We start from the raw sequence: 22,830 nt of genomic DNA on the forward strand, positions 1-22,830 counted from the left end.
TCAATTATCCCAACCCTGTAATTGGGTGCTGGCAGGGTACTCCCAGGAGTTGTAAATTTTTCCTCCAAATATGACTACTCAAATATTTGTACTTTTCGAGATTTGATTTTTTCGAGATGACGAAAAATAGGAATTGAACAAAATATATAAAATATCAAATTACCAGCCATGTAATTGGGTGCTGTCAGAGGACAGTAAAAGCCTGCAGATGTGGTTTCCAATGTATGCGGTTTTCATGAGTGGTCAAAAGTTCGAAGCACCGGAGGTGCGTTACACGCCAGTTGTATATTGAAATTCGTGCTTCACTATCTCGTCGTGTTTCAGATTTTTCAACGTAATAGTTTTGCATGTTTACTGAAAGAAATTTTTCACGCTTAAGCTATAGCGTATATTGCAATAGTTAAGATTTTTTTTTCGATTTTTGAGTTTGAATTTAGTGGTGATTTCGCCGTGTTTAAAATTAGCAGCCCAATAATGGGGTTCTGACAGGCTTCCCCAAGGGGTTGCGAGTTTGGCCCCAAATTATGAATGCCCAAATCATTTTAGTGTACGAGATACGACGAGTTTTGTGCAAAAGTTTTCTGAAAACTTAAATTACAAAATAATTAACAAAACTTGAAGTTCCCAACCATATACTTGGATACATTCGAGTACTAACAAGGATTGCGAATCTTGCCTCCATGCAATTTTCAGAATTTTAAAATATTTTTTATCAAATTTTGAAATTCCTAACCCTGTAGTTGGTTGGTATCAGAGTACTCTGCGAATCTTGGCTCCAGTTATGACTGCTCGATTTCTCTCGGTTTTCAAGCAATGACGTTTGTTGTGATTTTTTCAAAAAAAAATTCACAATTTTAAAACAGTTTTTTTTCTTCAAATATTCAAATTCCATACGCCGTTGTTGGAGAGCCATCAGATTACTCTCAGGGGTTGCGAATCTTGCGTCCAGTTTTGAACGCTCAAATCCTTGAAGTTTTCGAGATATGTTGTTTTTTGTGGTTTTAAAAAAATATGATTGTTTCAAAAAAAATTAAAAGAAATTATATTAAAGTTTGACAAAAGTTGAATAAATCAAATCAGTAATTGGGTGCTGCCAGGCTATTCTCAGGAATTCCAAATCTGGCCTCAAACTATGACTCCTCAGATCCTTTTACCTACCAAGATGTGACGTTTTTTAAGATTATTTTAAACTATTTTCACATAGCTTAGATATAAAAAACTTCAAAAAGTTGATATTATCAACTCTATGATAATAGAATCTGTCAGGGTACTCTCAGACTTTACAAATTGTGACTGATGAAATCATTTTAGTTGCGAAGACTTGACGTTTTTTCTATAACTCTCAAGAAGTTTTCAAAAAACTTGATTTGATTTTTTTTAAAAATTCCCAACCCTATAATGGGGTGGTCTCATGGTGCTTCCAGAGGTTGCAATTTTTTTCTTCAAGTTTTGACGGCTGAAATAATCTTTGTTTGGTAGATATACCATTTTGTATGATTTTTCAGAACTTAGTCTTTAAAAAGAACTTAATAAAATTTGAACTTCTCAAAATTATGATGGGTTGCTGTCGAGTTACTCTCAGCAAGTTTTTATTTGGACTCTGAAGATGACTGCTCAGCTCATTTCAAATTCCTAAATATGATTTAGGTTTCATTTTTCTATGATATCCAAAAAATATTTCATGAAACTATCAGTTAAACTAAGAAAAAAAGTCTGCTGTTTTAAATAAAAAAGAACTAAGTTTAACAAGCGTGTTATTCATGAATTCAGTGATTTTGCCAATGAAGGTTGTTAAAGATAGTGAGTTTTCGTTGTATGCTACTAGCCATTCTGAAACCCAGAAGCTTCAGAGATTTAACCATTTTAGTTTAAAAACATTTCATTTAGAACTTTTTGTTTAATTTTTCTTAAATGAAAAACGTTGTTGGATGCGCCCGTCTCTTTTTACGGTTTGCATTCTTTTTTTTTTTCATTTTCTTGAGATATATGTATTTTTTGCGTTCGAAGCACGGAGGTGCGTTACACGCTAATTAAGCTTGAAACAAAATGCGGAATCCTTAAAACATGTGCTGAATAAAATGAGTTCAAAGAATGCATGAGCAAATTGAGAGCAGCAAATTGATTGCTGACTTTGTAAGCTCTTTAAGCATAGTTAATAGTGCACAGCACTCCTAATCAAGAAGCCAAGAGTTCAAAACTTGACGTCGAAAATTCTAGATTAAAATCGATGAAATGGAAACTGCAGGTTCTGCTACGCCTCTAAAACCCTCCTATATTCTCCTAGTATAAGCAAGGTGAGGAAGATAGCAGAGGTATTGCAGTATTGGCTTCATCACCTCTCAAAATTTGTGTTCTACGGTAGCTATCAAATAAAATCAATTAAAATTGCAACAAAATGCCGACATTTTAAACATTAAGAAAGAGTTCAATGAGATGAACTAAGAAAGAGTTCAGTGCATATAAACAGTCAACAACATGGCCTGTGATGAAGTTACTGGAAATGTTTTGAAATTTTGCATGAATATCCCGATATTTTTTCCACCCTTGATTCTGCGTTTCCCCATAGCCTTCAAAATGTTGATTGTCTGAGTCCATTTGAATCTTATCTAAATGTAGAGGCTTGGGTGGCTCCCTTGAAATAAGGCTGTCACTCCAAGATGCCATCCTTCAACGGCGTTTGTCGTTCGCGTCAAATCTTCTGCTGCTTCTTGGGAATGGTTCCAGAGACTTACATGAAATAACGGTTGCCTGCTGTTTCGCCTTTAATATAACTTTTCTGAAAGTATGAGGCAAGTGCGTCAATTTTATCTGACAGGCTTTGCTCCAAATCTTATCGTTCCACCACATGCTCAATCTCCTCAATAGCATTCTCGATCGATTTTTCCACTAATTCAGCTGGAACAAAACTGAGAGTGGGTTTTAAACAGAGAGCCAAGCTCAGTTCGCAGTTGTTTTCATTGGCTTTCTTTAAAGCCAGCTCGTTAACTTTCCGTAGAAAAACTTGGCAGAGGTGAAGGTAACGGCGTTTGAATGAAGGCTGCCGAAACGCGCTTGTAAGAGCGTTAACGGCAGCTCCTTTAAAATCTAGAAGGATCTTTGATGGTTGCGCAATAGCAGAGACAGAAGAAATAGCTTTCAGATATTTTGAATGCGTCTGTTCAGTTTTGTTCAGTAGTAGAGCATAAATGCAAAGCGGGTAAAAACGAACGATTTGAATATGTATAGTATAAAGCTGGTAAAATTGCATGGGGCAAATTTTCAATGTATCGTCGACAAGCCAAAGAGAATTGTGAACTCGGAGGGCATGATCCTTATCTCGATCACCAAAAATTTATAATTCGCTCAGGTTCCATTACTCCACTGTCAAATAAACAAAAATCAGAATATTCCATTAGAATTAGGTAATGCCTGTCTTTAAAGATTGACAAGAGGGATCAAGTTTCGTTTGAAACGGTTAAAAAGTCTGTTATTTTTTACTGCATGACTGGGTAAGGATAATCGAACTGCTTTCTCATCTGTTAGTTCATGGAAACCAGTGGCAATTATACTAATAATGAGAGGTACAATTTGCAGCTTGGCCTCTTTTTTCATCTGATGCTTGATCTGGTTTGTGTCAATTTTGTCAGGTCTATATTTATTTATATTTGTTATATTTGGTTTGATGATTATCAGGTCGATATTGAGGTCGAATTTATTGAGAAGTTGCATTTTTAGTATACTTACAGCGTGATCCGAAAAGTTCATAAAAGTTATTTAAATGATTCTTATTTTGATGGGTATTGTAATGTCTGCAATGTTTCGACCATTGAAAATGAGGAGGAACTTTGTATTCGGATATGTTTTTAGTGTTTTCTTTTGTGTTACAAGCAAAGTCAACTACCACAATTAATCAACGGAATGGGTCGAGAGATATTTCATATTAAATTCCTTTCAATCATGATGCGAACGACCTTTAATTTTCCCAAAAAAATTGTTCTAATGTCGAGAAAAATTGGTTTCAATTTTTTGAGATTTAATCTAAATGAGCGAGTAACCCGATCAAGTAACGTGCGCTAGATGCGCTTTCTTCGCAATTTTTGTTAATAATTTATGTTGTCAATTATGCCTTATCAACTAAACTTTCTACGCGTTTGTATAGTTCTCTCATCACACCGCGCACTGAAGAGAAAAATATATATGTTTTTTTTATATGATTGTGATTCTAACATTCTGGGCTACAGGTACTGCAACCGTATACCCAATGTTTTGTTTTGAAATTTGTGGACTCGTTTGGCAAACTCTTTAAAAACTCTTCGGACCAATTAACCATTCCGAGCTCCTAGCGTGAAGCCACAACGGATACCTTTGATTGTCAGCCATTAATGGTTCAGCTATGTGTTTCTCTTGGTGTATTGAGAATCAATTTGTAGCTTATTTAATTGACACATTTGTAAATTTAATGTGAAACTCAATAGGAAAAAGTTCTCTGGCATCGGAGGTTATTCCTCTTCAGTTGAATCGAAAGTAGTGAACCAATAAAAATGTAATCCAGTCACAATTCAAGGCAAAACAGGATTAAACTAATTGCAAGATGGCTTCGAATGTGCTGGAGGAAGATCCAATTTAGTCGAAAATAGTCTACAATAAACAGAAGTCAGACACCGACATGGTTTCCATATCTGTTACGGGATGTTGCTTCAAACCCGTCCAAGCGAGTCCAGTGCCGGGTCAAGGAGAGGATGAAGAGGGATCATGTGAACCGGAGTTCATGGACAACAGTTGTGATGGAGAAAGTGCCATTAAACAGGCCAATAGTGAGGAAGTCTGGGCAGTAGTAGCGAAAAAATTCACACTGATGTCACAAGAACGCCTGTTGCTCTGATATCAAAACCGATTACTATATCTTTTCAAAGGTAAGTGGTTGAATGGCTTTGAATGCTGTATCTTGCTGGTCCTCAATTCGAACATCAAGTAGATGTGGTAAGTTTGGAATCGACCGGTATAGGACAAGTCATGTGGGACAAGTTGGCCTAAGACAAGTTGCCAAGTAGGGCAAGTTAGTATAGGGCAAGTTGGCATAGGCCCAATTGACTTGGGGCGAATAGTCTTGACACCGTGTAATACTTTTTTTGAATGAACAACTTGTTAAATGGGTGAAATAGTAGCGAAAAAATTCACACTGATGTCACAAGAACGCCTGTTGCTCTGAAATCAAAACCGATTACTATATCTTTTCAAAGGTAAGTGGTTGAGTTGCTTTGACTGCTGTATCTTGCTGGTCCTCAATTCGAACATCAAGTAGATACATCAAGTAGATGTGGTAAGTTTGGAATCGACCGGTATAGGACAAGTCATGTGGGACAAGTTGGCCTAAGACAAGTTGCCAAGTAGGGCAAGTTAGTATAGGGCAAGTTGGCATAGGCCCAATTGACTTGGGGCAAATAGTCTTGACACCGTGTAATACTTTTTTTGAATGAACAACTTGTTAAATGGGTGAAATAGTAGCGAAAAAATTCACACTGATGTCACAAGAACGCCTGTTGCTCTGAAATCAAAACCGATTACTATATCTTTTCAAAGGTAAGTGGTTGAGTGGCTTTGAATGCTGTATCTTGCTGGTCCTCAATTCGAACATCAAGTAGATACATCAAGTAGATGTGGTAAGTTTGGAATCGACCGGTATAGGACAAGTCATGTGGGACAAGTTGGCCTAAGACAAGTTGCCAAGTAGGGCAAGTTAGTATAGGGCAAGTTGGCATAGGCCCAAGTGACTTGGGGCAAATAGTCTTGACACCGTGTAATACTTTTTTTGAATGAACAACTTGTTAAATTGGTGTCGACTGGGTAAGCATAACTGAACTGCTTTCTCATCCGTTACTTTATGTGAACAAATGGCAACTATACTAATATTGAGAGGTACAGTTTGCTGCTTGGCGTCTTTTTTCATCTGATGCTTGATCTGGTTTGTCTCATATTTTTCAGGTCTAACATCATGGCTGTTCTTATTTTTGATTGATACCAGATCATCTGCTCTGACGGTGAGCATGCGGATTTTGTGTAAACTGTGTCTTGCGCATCTCCGTTGCTCAGTAGTTTTTGTTGTTTGCTTTCTTGTGAAGTCGTTTTTGTCAATAATGAGTGTTCGTTTTTTTCGTTGAGTATCACGTAAGTATTTATGTTTGATTGTTAGGAACAAAATGGTAAAACGATTACAAAAAATGAACGAATAGCCGTGTTTCATTCTGTTTCATTGGCGCCAGTTTTGGATTTTTGTCATATTTTGGCGTGTAGTTGACATAAATTATGGTTTCTTGGACTCAGCTTAAATTGTCTTTGTCTTAAAACGTGTCTAGTCTCAAAACGAGTCCAGCCTTCATCATTAGCACTTGCGGGTCCTCAATTCGAGCATCAAAGAATCAAGTAGAAGTGTTAAGTATGGTACCGACCGGCATAGGACAAGTCATGTGGGGCAAGTTGGCATAGGACAAGTTGCCACGTGGGGCAAGTTAGTATAGGCCAAGTTGGCATAGACCCAATTGACTTGGGGCAAATAGTCGTGACACCGTTTAAAACTTTTTTGAATGGACAACTTGCTAAATGGGTCTCGTCTGTCTCCATGTTGTCTGTGTGAATCTTCTTGATTTATAGTTATTGCCAAATGGTTGGCAATATCGGGTGACCTTGGTCAATTTGATTAGCCAAAAACTAAAGCATTTTAGGTTAATTAGTTTTTTTTGGACAGTCTTTCGGGTGGAAATCAGTGATAAACAGAAATTGGTCGTCAAACTGAGCAGTCTTAGATTAATTAACCTTGTTCAGATTTGTTGATTGAAAACATATTGGCAACAATTTGGCAAAAACAATAAAAATTGATTTCGTTTTGACAATTCAAGGCAAAACAGGATTAAACGAATTGCAAATGGCTTCCAATGTGCTGGAGGAAGATCCAATCCAGTCGAAAATAGTCTACAAGAAACAGAAGTCAGACACCGACATGGTTTCCATATCTGTTCCGGGATGTTGCTTCAAACCCGTCCAAGCGAGTCCAGTGCCGGGTCAAGGAGAGGATGAAGAGGGATCATGTGAACCGGAGTTCATGGACAGCAGTTGTGATGGAGAAAGTGCCATTAAACAGGCCAATAGTGAGGAAAGTCTGGGCAGTAATAGCGAAAAAGTCCATACTGATGTCACAAGAACGCCTGTTGCTCTGAAATCAAAACCGATTACTATATCACTTCAAAGGTAAGTGATTGAGTGGCTTTGAATGCTGTATCTTGCTGGTCCTCAATTCGAACATCAAGTAGATACATCAAGTAGATGTGGTAAGTTTGGAATCGACCGGTATAGGACAAGTCATGTGGGACAAGTTGGCCTAAGACAAGTTGCCAAGTAGGGCAAGTTAGCATAGGGCAAGTTGACATAGGCCCAATTGACTTGGGGCAAATAGTCTTGACACCTTGTAATACTTTTTTGAATGGACAACTTGTTAAATGGGTCTCGACTGGGTAAGCATAATTGAACTGCTTTCTCATCCGTTACTTCTTGTAAACAAGTGGCAACTATACTAATATTGAGAGGTACAATTTGCTGCTTGGCCTCTTTTTTCATCTGATGCTTAATCTGGTGTGTCTCAATTTTTTCAGGTCTAACATCATGGCTGTTCTTATTTTTGATTGATACCAGTTCATGTGCTTTGACGGTGAGCATGCGGATTTTGTGAAAACTGTATCTTGCGCAGCTCCGTTGCTCAGTAGTTTTTGTTGTTTGCTTTCTTGTGAAGTCGTTTTCGTCAATAATGAGCGTTCGTTTATTTCGTTGAGTATCACGTAAGTATTTGTTTGATTTTTAGGAACAAAATGGTAAAATGATTACAAAAAATGAACGAATAGCCGTGTTTCATTCTGTTTCATTGGCGCTAGTTTTGGATTATTGTATTTTTTGGCGTGTAGTTGACATAAATTATGGTTTCTTGGACTCAGCTTAAATTGTCTTTGTCTTAAAACGTGTCCAGTCTCGAAACGAGTCTATCTTCATCATTAGCACTTGCGGGTCCTCAATTCGAACATCAAAGAATCAAGTAGAAGTGTTAAGTATGGTACCGACCGGCATAGGACAAGTCATGTGGGGCAAGTTGGCATAGGACAAGTTGCCACGTAGGGCAAGTTGGCGTAGGGCCAATTGACTTCGGGCAAATAGTCGTGACACCGTGTAAAACTTTTTTTGAATGGTCAACTTGCTAAATGGGTCTCGTCTGTGTCCATGTTGTCTGTGTGAATCTTTTTGATTTATAGTTATTGCCAAATGGTTGGCAATATCGGGTGACCTTGGTCAATTTGATTAGCCAAAAACTAAAGCATTTTAGGTTAATTAGTTTTTTTGGACAGTCTTTTGGGTGGAAATCAGTGATAAACAGAAATTGGTCGTCAAACTGAGCAGTTTTAGATTAATTAACCTAGTTCAGATTTGTTGACTGAAAACATATTTGCAACAATTTGGCAATAACAATAAAAATTGATTTTGTTTTGAAAGTGTACCTATGGAATTAGTGTCGCTCTCGTCCATGTTGCTTGCGGAATGGTCATCAATCTCGTCCATCTAAGTCAACGCGTTTTAAAAATTTTTTTATGTTTCAAAACTCGTCTATATTTTTGCCGATTTTGTCTATTTGTAAGGCAATTCGTTTCAAAACTGGATTTGAATTAAATGATTTTTTGTGAAATGTTAGTTGATCTTGTCGATAACATCCGTATTAGTCAATTCGTTTCAAGGGTGGATTTCAGTTCTAAATGTCCCCGGCATAACGCATTTCAATTGAAAAGATTGCTGATGGAATGAGTGTCGATTTCATTTGTTTTGAGTCGCTTCGTTTCAAAAGTGGATTAAATTTAACTAGTGGAATGAGTCTCAAGCTTGTCCTTGTAAATCACTTCGCTTCGTTTTAAACAATTCTTTGTTAAACAATTACCGGCGGAGTTTTTTTGAGCTCAGATTGTAAAAATTGAACAAAGAAAAGGAAAAAGTATAGTTCGAAATAAATAGTTATGCATTGAAACATCGGAAAAATAACAATGAGGATTATAAAAAAAAATGCGAATTTCGGTGAATGAGTAAAAGTCCACTAGCCGGGGGTTCTGATCGCTATAACTATACTTGCTATAGCTAATGTTTTACCCACATTCTTCGGACCAATTAACCATTCCGAGCTCCTAGCATGAAGCCACAACGGATACCTTTGATTGTCAGCCATTAATGGTTCAGCTATGTGTTTCTCTTGGTGTATTGAGAATCAATTTGTAGCTTATTTAATTGACACATTTGTAGATTTAATGTGAAACTCAACAGAAAAAAGTTCTCTGGCATCGGAGGTTATTCCTCTTCAGTTGAATCGAAAGTAGTGAACCAATAAAAATGTAATCCAGTCACAATTCAAGGCAAAACAGGATTAAACGAATTGCAAGATGGCTTCCAATGTGCTGGAGGAAGATGCAATCCAGTCGAAAATAGTCTACAATAAACAGAAGTCAGACACCGACATGGTTTCCATATCTGTTCCGGGATGTGGCTTCAAACCCGTCCAAGCGAGTCCAGTGCCGGGACAAGGAGAGGATGAAGAGGGATCATGTGACCTGGAGTTCATGGACAACAGTTGTGATGGAGAAGGTGCCATTAAACAGGCCAATAGTGAGGAAAGTCTGGGCAGTAATAGCGAAAAAGTCCATACTGATGTCACAAGAACGCCTCTTGCTCTGAAATCAAAACCGATTACTATATCACTTCAAAGGTAAGTGGTTGAGTGGCTTTGAATGCTGACTTACGGGTTCTGAAGCAATGATATAATATAATTTAAAGCTGATTCTTTTTCTTATATATTTATTTATATTTGTTATATTTGGTTTGATGATTATCAGGTCGATATTGAGGTCGAATTTATTGAGAAGTTGCATTTTTAGTATACTTCAAGCGTGATCCGAAAAATTCATAAAAGTTATTTAAATGATTCTTATTTTGATGGGTATTGTAATGTCTGCAATGTTTCGACCATTCAAAATGGGGAGGAACTTTATATTCGGATATGTTTTTGGTTTTTTCATTTGTCTTCCAAGCAAAGTCAGGTACCACAATTAATCAACGGAATGGGTCGAGAGATATTTCATATTAAATTCCTTTCAATCATGATGCGAACGACCTTTAATTTTCCCAAAAATAATTGTCCTAATGTCGAGAAAAATTGGTTTCAATTTTCTTGAGATTTAATCTAAATGAGCGAGTAACCCGATCAAGTAATGTGCGCTAGATGCGCTTTCTTCGCAATTTTTGTTAATAATTTATGTTGTCAATTATGCCTTATCAACTAAACTTTCTACGCGTTTGTATAGTTCTCTCATCACACCGCGCACTGAAGAGAAAAAAATATATGTTTTTTTATATGATTGTGGTTCTAACATTCTGTGCTACATGTACTGCAACTGTATACCCTTGTTTTGTTTTGAAATTTGTGGACTCGTTTGGCAAACTCTTTAAAAACAAATCAATCTAAAAGTCTCTCAGTTTTAAGCTGCAATCTAGGGTCTGAGTTCAATTATGTTTCCATAATTTTTTGCCTCAAGCTGACACGATTTCGGAACAGTGCATTAAAAAATTCCTGTTGCGTTTAATTTACCAAGTTGGCAGTGCCTTCAATCTGGTATCTGAAGTACTTTAAGCTGAATGTCCTGGTTCAAGTAGCGCAGATTTCCTTTGCTTCTGTCTCAGATTCGAACAGTGTGCAATGAATTTTCAGTCTTCTTCCGTTTAGACCGTCTATGTCGAATGATTTGAACACAGTTACCATCCCAACTAAAGAAACCTTGAACCCTCTCCAATCGGAGTCTGGTGGCGTTGACGAATATCGGTCACAAACTAAATTCAAAAAGTATGTGTCCAATTTCCGTGAAAACAACTCGGATCGGTCAATTAATGTGGGGAAAAGTGAGTTGGCAGTCTCCTCAGAGAAGTTTTTTGCGAATCTGGAATTGCCTGTGTGTGCACCTCTGAGTAGCTCTGTGCCAACTTCGTCATATGGAGATCAGGTTAGTTGGAGACGTCGTGGCTTCTTAACATGAAGTTAATCATTTAGTTTTCATTTAATACGCAACTGTTACGGTTAGGTAAAATTAAACGTAATCTGTTGCATATTTAGAGGGCATTGAGTTTGTTACCAAAAACTCCACACGATTTTTTTTAAAATCCATTTGAATCCTTCCTATTGTGCCTTATCGTCAAATGGAGATGCCTTCGGTGGAAAATTGTGGTGATATAGAGTTTTGCTGAGGTTTATTCGCTTGTTAACTTGCGATAAGCAAATACAGCTTGTTAACTTGCGATAAGCAAGGGTATTGCAATCAGGTACTAAACTTTTTTCCGGTAAACAACTTTGTTCACAGGATGATCTCCCATTTCAAGATCTCTTTTTTCAGCAAGTTGCGCTCTGAACTGTAGCAGTATTCTCTCTGTTAAAAACTGCAACAGACATCTTTTGAGCATGTTCGCATTTTGAATATCGATCCTATTCAAAATTTGATTTTTTAGGTTGGTTGTAATTTTGCCAACTTGTTTTTTTTATTTCATTTTATTTTTTTCCTTTTCTTCTCGGTTAAATAAGCTTCGGCCTATTTTATTTCGGCCTATTAACCTCATATTGCGTCTTGTAATAAGCAGAAAAAAATTGTGTGTGGATGTGTAATGAATGGGATGGGGCCTAAACAACTTTTTTTTATCAGTTTTCAATTCTTTTTCTCTTTTTTTTTTTAAACTTCTTTTTTTTTCGTTTTTTCTTCTCGGTCTAATAAGTTTCGGCCTAATTTATATCGGCTTATTGGCCTTATTTTTTGTCCTTCAATGCGCAAAAAAAATTGGTGCGTGTGTGTATTTAAGGTGATGGGGCTTTAACAACTTTTTATTAGCTTATAAGTCTTTTTTAAACTCCATTTTTTTGTTTTTTCTTTTTTCTCGGGTTGATAAGTTCCTGCCTCATATCTCAGCGCTGATGAGCGAAAAAAGTTTTTGTGTGCTTGTGTGTTGGAGGGAATTGCGAATTTTTTGGAATTTTTTTGGCTTAAAGGGTTTTTCCCAGGTATTTTTGGCTTGTTTACAGCTTGGTGGTAAGTTTTATTCTGATTATATTTGAACCTTCTATTGTGTTGTTTGAAATTTTGATACTTCTTTTATTCGTTTGATGGATTTCGGCATTTCTGATTTTTTTGATTTTTATTTTGGTTGAGTGGCTGTATTGTATTGTATCGCAAGTGGTGCGAAGCTCGGCCTCGCCTCTTTGTCAGCTGTGTTTATTCGGTACAGCTCGTCAATTTTGTTTGTTTAAGCCCGCCATGAAATATGAACATGGTGGGCTCAAAGAAAAGAAATTGACGAGCTCTACCGAATAATCACACTCCCCTGCTGTCAGTCCTTAGCTTAAACTCAATAGTTCTAAACTAAACGATGGCTGTCACTTAGGAGTTCAATTTCATAGCAATCGATGTGAATAGAGCTGACATAAACTGAATTTGAAAATATTGGCATCCATTTTTGTGGAGCTAATTTGTTAAGTTGAGCTAATCAGGTAATTGTGGGATGTCAAGATACCATATCACGGTGCTCAAAAGATATTTGAGCTCACTATTTTGATTCTCAGGCCAGTTGTTGACCAGCAGTTCATTACGCATGCAACACTCGACTTCAATCAGTTCGATTGGTTTCAATGGTAAATTACATAGTTAAATCTGATTATGTTAATATGAGAAATGAAAGTATTCTTAATCTTCTGATCATTTAGTTCTGCTTGATAATAGTTCATTTTTGTCATTTGAAGTTACACCTTTATTTGCATTATATTTACAAACCGTTGATTTTAAGCTCTTATGCAGAACCCTAAATTTTCAGCAGCGAGTAGGGCATCGAAGAAGACTACTTCTTCGGTGGCTATCACAATTCAAGTATGTCTATTTTAGAAAAAACGCAGGAAACATTAATAAGGAGAATTTTGCTTGAACTCTCCCAGATGAATTAGAAAAAAAGACAAGGAATGGCATTCCTCACTTTACCTTGCCAATAAATAGTTTTCAACGAATGAATTCTGTTCTAGAATTAAATGGAAGATAAAAAACAAGTTCCATAATTGCTGACATCGTTATTATGCTAGTGTTATTTTTTCATTTAAAACAATTTAATGTGAAAATAGGAAGATGTGGACCAGGAGCTGATGCAGTACACGAGTGCAATTGACGATACTGGCCAACTACAGACTCGGCGAAACCTCGAGATAGCAGCCCGCACTCTGCGAAACGCACAGCACAACCTAACTTCTCAAATCCCAATGGACCCATCAGGCATCACCAAGGAGCTCTCACCTGGCGACAGGGCTGTCAATTTAGATCCCTCGTCATCAGGTGCCTTGAGAATTTATGCTTGCATATACTTGTATTCCCCGATAGAAATTCACTTTTTAAAAATTTTATTTTTGAAACAGGTTATGAATTTACACTCACTTATGCCTTTAACGACTGTATACATGTGAATGAGCTTGAGCTCTGCTTTTTAGGGACTAATTGGAACAAAGGACTAAAATCGAAGAAAAAAACCGATACCTATCAAAACAGAACAATTAGCTTCAGGATCAGAAATAAATTTTTTTAAAACTTTTAAATCAAATTTGATAAATCAATTTTAGTGGACATAAGGACAACGACCCAAAAAAAATGGAAAAAATGTTGCATCAGTTTCGAGATCTGTATATAAAAGACAATAAAGACTTTTTGGAATTATTCTGGTAAGTGGTGTTCCTTTTTTTCGCTTTCTGCAATCAACTTGGTAAATAAACAATATTTTGCGGGCTTTTCCTTTTTATTTTTTGGATTTCGACGGCAGTTTTGTGTGATAAAGCATAAATTTTATGAATTATGATTAGCATAATTATCTTTGCTCTTGAGGCGTCACTCGACATGCTAAACGCCTTTGACTTTCTCCCAGGTGTATTTGTTTTGCATATACTTGGAAACTAATTTATTATAATTATTATTATGGCTTTTTTAAGTTTTTTTTATAAAAAAGCTTTGAAAATATATAAATATTCACTTGATTTATTTTGTTTTTGCGCTTTCACTTCAAGACTCTGACAATCAATTATTAATCTTCATTTTTAAGAATAGCTCAACTTCGTGTTTCATTTTTATTCAAGATTTCAATCATAGAAATTTCTGGAAAAATAAATAATCGGCAATTTTGATTTTGGTCCGACCTTTGAAAATGGGGAGGAACTTAGTATTCGGGTTCCTTATTCAACTTATTCAACATGCAAAATCAGGTGCCACAAATAATCATGGGAATGGGTCTAATATATCATATTAGGCCCTTTCAGTCGTGATTTGAAAGACATTAAAAATGTTTGAAAAAGTTTTCTCGGTGTAAATAAAGCTTCTAAATAAAGCTTCCACGACCATGTTTTTTGTAAAATCAAGTTTTTTCTAGATCAATTGACCAATTTTCATCAATTTTATATTTATGAATAATATAAAATTGATGAAAATTGGTCAATTGATCTGGAAAAAGACTTGATTTTACAAAAAACCTGGTCGTAGAAGCTTTATTTAGCGCTTCCTCGGCAAAGTTTTTTGAAAAGTTTCGAACCTTAATGTGGAAAAAAAGATTGATTTTTTTGTATTTTTTTTATATTTTTTTTTTCATTTTTTATACGTGTTTGAGTAGTTTTCTTATCACACCACCTACAAAAAACGACACAATATTGAAGAAAAATCGGGAAAACATTTTTTTTGTAGTTTTTCTATGAATGGGATCGGAGCGTTCTGTGCTAGATGAACAGCAACCGGCTATACTTGTTAAATTTATGTTTTTGTCTAGTTTCAAAACATTTTCCACTCAACTGTGTTTCATGACATAGATATCTTGTTCTAGCTGCTGGGGCGCTGGTGGCAGCGACAGGCTCTGGCTCCAACATCCCGAGTCCTGTTGGAAACTCTGTTGGAAGTAGTCTGCCCCCAAGTGCTCCCCTTTCGAGGGCCAGTTCGAGGAGTGATGCGGACGGAATCACAGACGAGGATGAGATAGACGAGATCCCCGCTATATCACTTGGCATCTGTGCCATGCAGAAGAAGACGGACTCGAAGCCCATGAAGCAGATCTTGACTAGACTCAAGGTGTTCGACTACCTCAACATCGTCATATTCCAGGAAGATGTAAGTTACTCTCTTTATTCAGTAAACTAGATCAAGATTCAGCCGTTGCGGATACGATGCGAGGCCGAAAATAGAAGCAGCGCGTTTTGTTGTTCCGACCATGTGAAAAATGGAGAGGAACTTGGTATTCGGGTGTTTTAGTTTTTTCTTTTTTTTTGGTTTCCACGTCAAATCAGCTGCCATATTAAAGCCTTTTCAGTAGTGATTAACCAAATTTAAAAAAATCCCAGTGTCGAGAAAAACCGGTTCGAAAGTTTGGTTTTTTGTCTAATTTTGAGCGAGTAAAGCGAACGAGCAGGATTACAATAGCTTGATTTAAGCCGTAAAAACTTAGTTTTACTCGAATAAAGTTTGGTTGGAAATGAATTGGAAAAAAAATTTGATTTTTTTGTTCTTGTCGTTTTTCTACAAAAATTGTTTTCCAAACGTCTTATTTTTCTAAGACCGTCGAATATTCCTAAGCTCCAGTTTTTCGTTCAGATCTTTTTACACCACCTAGAAAAAAACGACACCAATTTGGACAAAAAAATCTGTTGTAAGACTATGGTCGGAACATTCTGTGCTACTTGCACAGTAGCTGGCTACTCTTGTTTATTATATCTCTGTTGTGCGAGGTTTTATCGAGTCATGTATCAGTTTGCCGAGACAAGGAAGTTTGTGCAATACTAAATCATGTGCTCAGCAGCAGAAATGAACAGCTCGTTTGTTCCCTGGGAATCACCTTCCTGTTTAATTAGGTCATTCTGAATGAGCCGGTAGACAAGTGGCCAGTAGTGGACTGTCTAATCTCGTTCTTCTCAACTGACTTTCCACTGGACAAAGCGATAGAATACGTCAAACTCAGACAGCCATTCTGCCTCAACGACCTCACAATGCAGAAAGTACTCTTCGATCGGTTAGTCATACACTGCATTCCATCAGTGCTAGTTTTAAAGTAATTTTACTGGCAAGATGCACCCAAAAATTTTATGAAAATCTCAATTCAATAGCCAGGAACTTGTCTTATCATAGTATCGAACCACTATGGAATGCACCAAAAAATCACGAATCCTCGAATAGTATGCAATTGCACAAACTCATGATTCCTGTCAGTTCAGCGCACATTTTCTCAACTAGCGATTAAGTCTTCCTTTAAAAATATGGTATTGCGATTTATGAAACGAATAATATTTTGGTTTCTGATCAACTATTGTATTAATTCAAGTAATATCCTTTTCTAGCCGAGAAGTGTACAAGATTCTGCAGAAAGAAGGTCTTCCAGTTCCAAGGTACGCAGTCTTGGACAGGCGGGATCCGAACTTCTCCGATGATCAGGTGGTAGAGGACGATGACCAGATCACAATAAATGGAAAGGTGTTCAAGAAGCCATTTGTTGAGAAGCCAATGGATGCAGAGGATCACAACGTCACTATATATTTCCAGAGTTCAGCTGGGGGAGGCTGTCAACGTCTATTCAGGAAGGTGACAAGCATTGAACTGTTGTTGCTGTCCTTAGTAATGGAGGAGATTGTTCGGCGAGTGATCCGCTGCTCGTAACCTCGTCTCTGATGTCTGATTCAAAATTTGAAAGTATCGTCGGATTAGTTCCGCCAGAGAGCTTAAAACTAGACTGCTAACTTTTCTGAATGCTGATATCTTGCCTAAAATGAAGTGAAACTTACTCAAAAAAGGTGCAAAAATTTTCTATTTATGCTTTTATTTTGTTTTGTTTTATTTTATGCTTTTCAAAAATATTCACGTTTTATTTTAAGCTTTTCGATATTCGTCAATGAAGCTGATCGTTGGAGCGAAGTGTGAGCTTGTGCAAAGATTCAATTTGTGCTTAGATTGGCAGTGTGAGCAGCACTTACTCCTCAGACAGCACAGTACGCAAACAAGGCTCCTATATCTACGAGGAGTTCAAACCAACAGACGGATGTGATGTCAAAGTGTACGCTGTGGGGTCCGAGTATGCTCACGCGGAGGCACGCAAGGCCCCCGGTCTGGACGGGAGAGTGGAGAGGGATACGAACGGGAAGGAAGTGCGATACCCTGTGCTACTGTCCCATTTTGAAAAGTTCATTGCTCGCACAATTTCACTGGCCTTCAAAGTGAGTTACTTGTTTGTCTGTAAATTTTATATCACAGTATCTCAGATAAGGATCTCAAATTTAGTGTGATTTTCTTTGTAAAATAACAAGGAACCCAAATGTAGACAACGATGCACACTACAGTTGTTTAAAGTAAGAGCATAGTAGTGAAGGTACTGGAATTCTAGTTCTCATTGTGCCAACATTTGGTATTACTCCACTCCAGTTATTAAGCAGTTAAAAGTTTTACATTCAGGAATTTCCATGAAACTTGTTATCTTTTTGTAGCAAACTGTGTGTGGCTTCGACTTGTTGCGCGCGAATGGAAAGTCATTCATTTGTGATGTGAATGGGTTTAGTTTTGTCAAGAACAACTCAAAGTACTACGATGACTGTGCCAAGATCATCAGGCAAGTACCTAAAGCATTAATAACACACTGAAGTATGTCTAGCAACTGCATATCCGTCCTCTTTATCGTCAAATTGATTTTAATTGAAACTGATGTACTTGTAGAAGGCACTATAGATGAGATTCAAGTTCTCACAGTTGGCGGCACAAATGATGCAAGTTGTAAAGAAGTTGAAGTTGGATTAAAAGTTGAAGTTGGATTAAAACATTAAACGTTTCGAAAGCAAAAAATGGTAACTTAGGTTTTTCTGTTCAGCACAATTTTGCTGAAGCACATGGCGCCTGACTTCAACATCCCCCTGCACCTGACAGTGTTAAACGAGGAAATCCCGGTGGTGCCCACTACAAGGGGAACTATGATGGAACTGAGGTGTGTGATAGGAGTTATACGTCATGGCGACCGACAACCCAAGCAGAAGATGAAGATGGAGGTATATTAGCACAATTAAATCCATCAGTTCATTAATGTGAAATAGCGGTAATTTCTTTGAACCCTCTCACTTCCTGAGTGTTGCGCATCTAGCAGTTTCGCACCCATCCATTAAAAAATGTTTTCTTACTCTGTTGCAATGAATGAACTAAATTTCGAAAGAAGAATTATTTTTGTTCAGGTGTTCCACCAGTCGTTCTTCGACCTGTTTGCTAAGTTCGGCGGTTCGTTCACTGTGGCGACTAAGAGTAAGATCAAACTAAAGCAGCCGAGGGAGCTGCAGGCCATCCTGGACACAGTACTCAGTCTTCTGGAGGCCTCCGAGAACAAGGACTCCGAACTGAAGGAGAATCTGCACAAGCTGGAACAGCTCAAGAGCGTGCTTCAAATGTAAACACAATTTTCGAGACATGCCCTAGTGAAAATGTATAAATATTAAACTTCTCAGATTGGGAGATGATAGAGAGAAAGTATTTACTGGGGAACCAAGCGTTTTCCCGCTCAATATACTCTCTTGTTTTTTAGGTATGGCTACTTCTCAGGCATCAACAGGAAGGTCCAGATGAAGTGTCTCAAAAACAAACCAAAAGCATCATCAAGTGAAGATGGTTTGTTGATTTCATCGTTCATTTTTACTGCTGATGCGTAGATCAAGGCAATAAGTGCTAAAGACTTTCGTTTACTCTAGAGCGCACGGTGAACCAGCAGTCGATCCTGTTAATTGCCAAATGGGGAGGGGAGTTGACTCCGCTGGGAAGAGTGCACGCGGAGGCATTGGGTAAAGCATTTCGCTGCATGTACCCTGGAGGCTCTTCCTACAATGACGATGGATCTGGTTTGTTGAGACTGCACTCCACCTTCAGACATGACCTCAAGATCTACGCTTCGGATGAGGGAAGAGTTCAAATGACGGCAGCTGCCTTTGCTAAGGTAGTTTAACGTTTATACAATAATGGAACAATCAAATAGAAACAAAAATGGTTTGCTGTTTCAATAAACCAAAGACATGTGTTTTAAAATGGATGCAGGAGTTATTTCATTCAAATGGTCTTTTTGCGAAATAATTGAAAGTAGTTATTGTCAAAACTTTCATTTTTTATTCAGACGTATTTTACACTTGCGAGAGCATGTGTCTTGTAATCGGGAAGAAGACTTTTCTCACGTAAACAACTTTTCTTACATATCTCACTTGCTTCTCTTTCCTGCCTTATTACACTAGCGTCAGCTTAGTGTATTATTAGGAACCTTCTTTTTTCCAACCTAAGTCGCAAATATTAGTGTTCATTTTAAAAGTATTCATTTTGATCAATAATCGGCTATTAAGAACTGTCAATGCTAAGTATATTAGCACAGACTATTAAATTACAAATAGCACTTTAGCTTCAAGGTATCATGGATATGTAGCGTATAGGTAGGGAAGGAGACCCGCAACAAAATATATCAGTCATATTTTTGCTTGTGTATGCGAAGTGCAATTTCGCCTCTGTGTAACATGTGCTTTGACATTCAAATAGTAATCAGTTAACCCAGTTGATGCATTTTTAGTTCATTAAATGAACCGAAAAATGCTATTTGGTGCAAGCACCATACCAGTAATAAAAACTCGATTTCCTAAATGTTCTATCTCAGTAGATCTCGCAATGTTTTTTAATAAATAATTTTTACATAATGTGGTTTTATGCTTTTGGATTTGTGATATAAAAAGATAGTGAGGATGTCTTCAGTTTATTATATTACAAATTTTTACTTGCAAAGTTGTGTGTTTTTGATTTTGGTGCCACTTTTGCTGAATTGCTTTGGCAATTTATTAGCATGTATAGCCGCTCTATTCGTGACTAGTGTTTGTCAGTGGTTAAGCGTGCGTGGCTGAGTGCTTAGTGCGTGAGACTCAAAATCTCTAGATTGCAGTAGGTCGCAGATCGAATTTTAGATCTCGCCATATTTTTACTAATTCGAGGCTTTTTTCTATTTTTTCTTATTACACTAACTAGAGCTGCTTTTTGTCGTGTTCTCGCTACTGTTTGCGAAGCTTCGCCTCTGTGTAATTGAACCTTAACAAAATTTCGGTTCGTTTCAACTTGGCTCAGTGGTTATGTGGTCACCTTTGCACCCTAAGTTCTGGGATTGGAGTCCCGGCCGGACCTTGTTTGTTTTAGTATGTATGAACTTGAAATTTGTGCCGGTAAAAATTGAATAGTCTGTCTTCTGTTTGTCTGCTCGAGTTTTGTCGTCTTAGTTATCACCTCACGGATTTTTCTTGCGCTGAAATTAATTTTAATTATAGTGGTATGTGCTGTACCATGCAGTATGACTTCGTATGTTTGCCAAGAGTAAACGTTTATCGAGATATTCAAAAATTTTGGTTGACGTTGTTGTTTTTTTAAATATTTTTCATTTTTTTTCTACCTAATTTTTTTTGTTTGTTGTATCGCAAGTCTTGCGGAGCTTCGCTTCGCCTCTGTGTAACTGCTGCAATTTTTAATGAATGATTTGTTCACAGGGCTTACTAGCACTAGATGGGGAGTTGACACCTATTCTAGTGCACATGGTGAAATGTGCAAAGACGAATGCACTGCTGGATCACGACGAGTCCACAGACGAAGCAGGAGACCCGATCGCTTCACAGGAAGATATCAAGGTCAAACTGAAGAGACTGTTTGGTAAAGACGAGAAATTCACTGCAGAAGACGCCGAGGCGGTGAGTTAGTAGGCTCAAAGAGAATGCAAACATGAAATGGGCTCAATCCGAAAGAAGTCTGAAGCAGTCAAAGTTGATTTTCATGCATTCGTGCCTAACTTTTGACATTCAACTTTTACTGTTAAATTGTTTTCTGTTGTCTTTTCAAAACTTACTGCACGCCAGTTCCAAATATAAAGAGAAGAGAAGAAGTCCAATTGCTTTAATTGCAAATGTTAACTTCTGGTTTCAGCTGGCGCCCACAGGTAGCCATTCTTTACGGAATTCAATTGAGGTGATCGGCAACCCAGTGCAGCTATGTGAGAGTGTATACCAAATGATTCAGAAGGTTGCCGCCCAGATCAGGCACTGGGCAGTTGTGCCAAACAAATTCCAGAGTTAGTTCGAAATTAGCAAGCGAAGCTCAACCAAGTAGTTGTTTCGTTAGTGAGCAGTTTCTTGTAAAAAAGCTAAATTGAGTTTAAACCAGGGGCGGATATAGGGGGGCAAACGCCCTCCTTCCTCCCCCCCCCCCCCCCCCCCCCAGGGATTCGACCACCTGCTGACTCAAAGGGTCCCCCCTTTGTACTATTTTGAGATATCCATTTTTGGCGGACGGACCCTAAAATTTTTCTGAAGGCGCCATTATATACTAATTTTCAGGAAGGAGCGCCCGCGGCGCAGAAAATTTGTCTCTAAAACAGGGTAACTTAGTGTTATGGCAGAGCTCGGAAAATCAATTTGTCGACCCCAAAAAAAAGGTCGACAAAATTTGTGTGTATCAAAGTTTAAACCCTAGTTGTGCGTATCAAAGTTTATTTTGTGAATGCATTTGCTCAAAAAGAATAACGTATAAACCATGGTTTTAATTTTTAGACTTGACACTATACAACAGTGAGTCGTTTGAAATGATGGCACGCAGGTGGAGTAAACTGGAGAAGGACTTTAAGACGCGCTGTTCAGACAAGCACCACAACGTCCACTGTATCCCGGGGGGTAGTGGGGGAGGGGAAGTGGAGTACATGTTCGACATCTCCAAGATTCCAGACATCTACGACTGCATCAAATACGACGCACTCCACAACTCACACCTCCCCCTTCCATGTCAGAATGAGTTGTATGCTGCGTCCAAGGCACTCGCTGACGTTATCGTTCCCCAGGTACTAGTTTTCGATTTATCGGAATCAACGAAAGAGAAGGTGAGATGTTGTCTCAACTTTGTAGAAAAGCAAATCTTTGAAGCAATTTTGTCATTGGAGCTTTCTCTAAAATTTAATAGGGCGTTTAATTTTTTTAAATAAAATAATCAGCGAATAAGGCGGCGGAGTACGACTGTTGTGCCGTAATCAAATCGATGGGCTTCAGGAGTACGGGATGACGGCAAATGAGAAGTTCAAGATAGCGTTGAAGCTGTGCACTCCTCTGCTGCGAAAGATCAGGTGTGATTTGCAGAGAAATCTCGACCAATCGGCCTACAGACTGCATCCAAAGTTAGCATCTACTGGTTCATTTTCGTTAAAACAAAATCTGAATGTTTCAGATGAAAAGACAAAAAAGAAGCGGCTTGGGTCTTACGATGCCCCTATTGTAGTTTTCAAAGCTTTATTTTTGAGTTTTGGTATGCAACTAAATTCTCCAGGCACGATCGAGTATTCAAACTCAGAATGTAGATTGAAGACGAAAATTCAACTATGCCATTTGCCAGAAATTAGTTAAAAAGATTGTGCGCCATTTAATTTGGAAATTTATCTGGTTGCTTTTAGTTTAAGAGTCGATGAACGTTTTTTTTTTTCAGAAAAATTGTAAAATTGGTTCAGGCACAAAAATACTTTTTCGCAGTTTGACTTTTGATTTCTTTTTAAGTTCACTTCTTTTCTTTTGTTAAAAGAAGGCAAACTTCACTATCAAACAGCAAAAATGTAAAGGTCACGACAAACGTGATCGACTTCTAACTTCAAAAATGGAATCTAATATCAAATTTTCCAGCGAAATACGAGATCTATCTATTGATTCATTTTTCTCAAGTTGGGTTAATTTTA

General features: G+C 37.6%; 2 protein-coding genes across 9 annotated transcripts in view; one reads left to right on the forward strand and one right to left on the reverse strand.

Annotated features, from left to right (window-relative positions):
• Positions 1-22,830, reverse strand: part of LOC134839014 (uncharacterized) — a 335,027-nt gene that overhangs the window by 304,076 nt on the left and 8,121 nt on the right. The window lies entirely within an intron of this gene.
• The window catches only part of LOC134839013 (inositol hexakisphosphate and diphosphoinositol-pentakisphosphate kinase 2-like), a 40,003-nt gene continuing 26,476 nt past the window's right edge, over positions 9,304-22,830 (forward strand). For 5 of the 7 annotated variants that reach the window (XM_063854396.1, XM_063854393.1, XM_063854394.1 and 2 more), the window contains exons 1-16: positions 9,304-9,760; positions 10,775-11,048; positions 13,196-13,403; positions 14,926-15,206; positions 15,944-16,101; positions 16,427-16,667; positions 17,033-17,296; positions 17,564-17,685; positions 17,941-18,115; positions 18,296-18,504; positions 18,640-18,722; positions 18,803-19,044; positions 20,615-20,812; positions 21,045-21,189; positions 21,668-21,951; positions 22,157-22,281. In XM_063854396.1, the coding sequence (XP_063710466.1) occupies positions 9,438-9,760; positions 10,775-11,048; positions 13,196-13,403; positions 14,926-15,206; positions 15,944-16,101; positions 16,427-16,667; positions 17,033-17,296; positions 17,564-17,685; positions 17,941-18,115; positions 18,296-18,504; positions 18,640-18,722; positions 18,803-19,044; positions 20,615-20,812; positions 21,045-21,189; positions 21,668-21,951; positions 22,157-22,281 (3,332 nt within the window). In that variant the 5' untranslated portion in view covers positions 9,304-9,437. The other 2 variants (XM_063854400.1, XM_063854399.1) reach the window with 2 other exon arrangements.

This window comes from Symsagittifera roscoffensis, chromosome 2 (assembly GCF_963678635.1).
Source record: "Symsagittifera roscoffensis chromosome 2, txSymRosc1.1, whole genome shotgun sequence".
Taxonomy (NCBI): Eukaryota; Metazoa; Xenacoelomorpha; order Acoela; family Convolutidae; genus Symsagittifera; species Symsagittifera roscoffensis.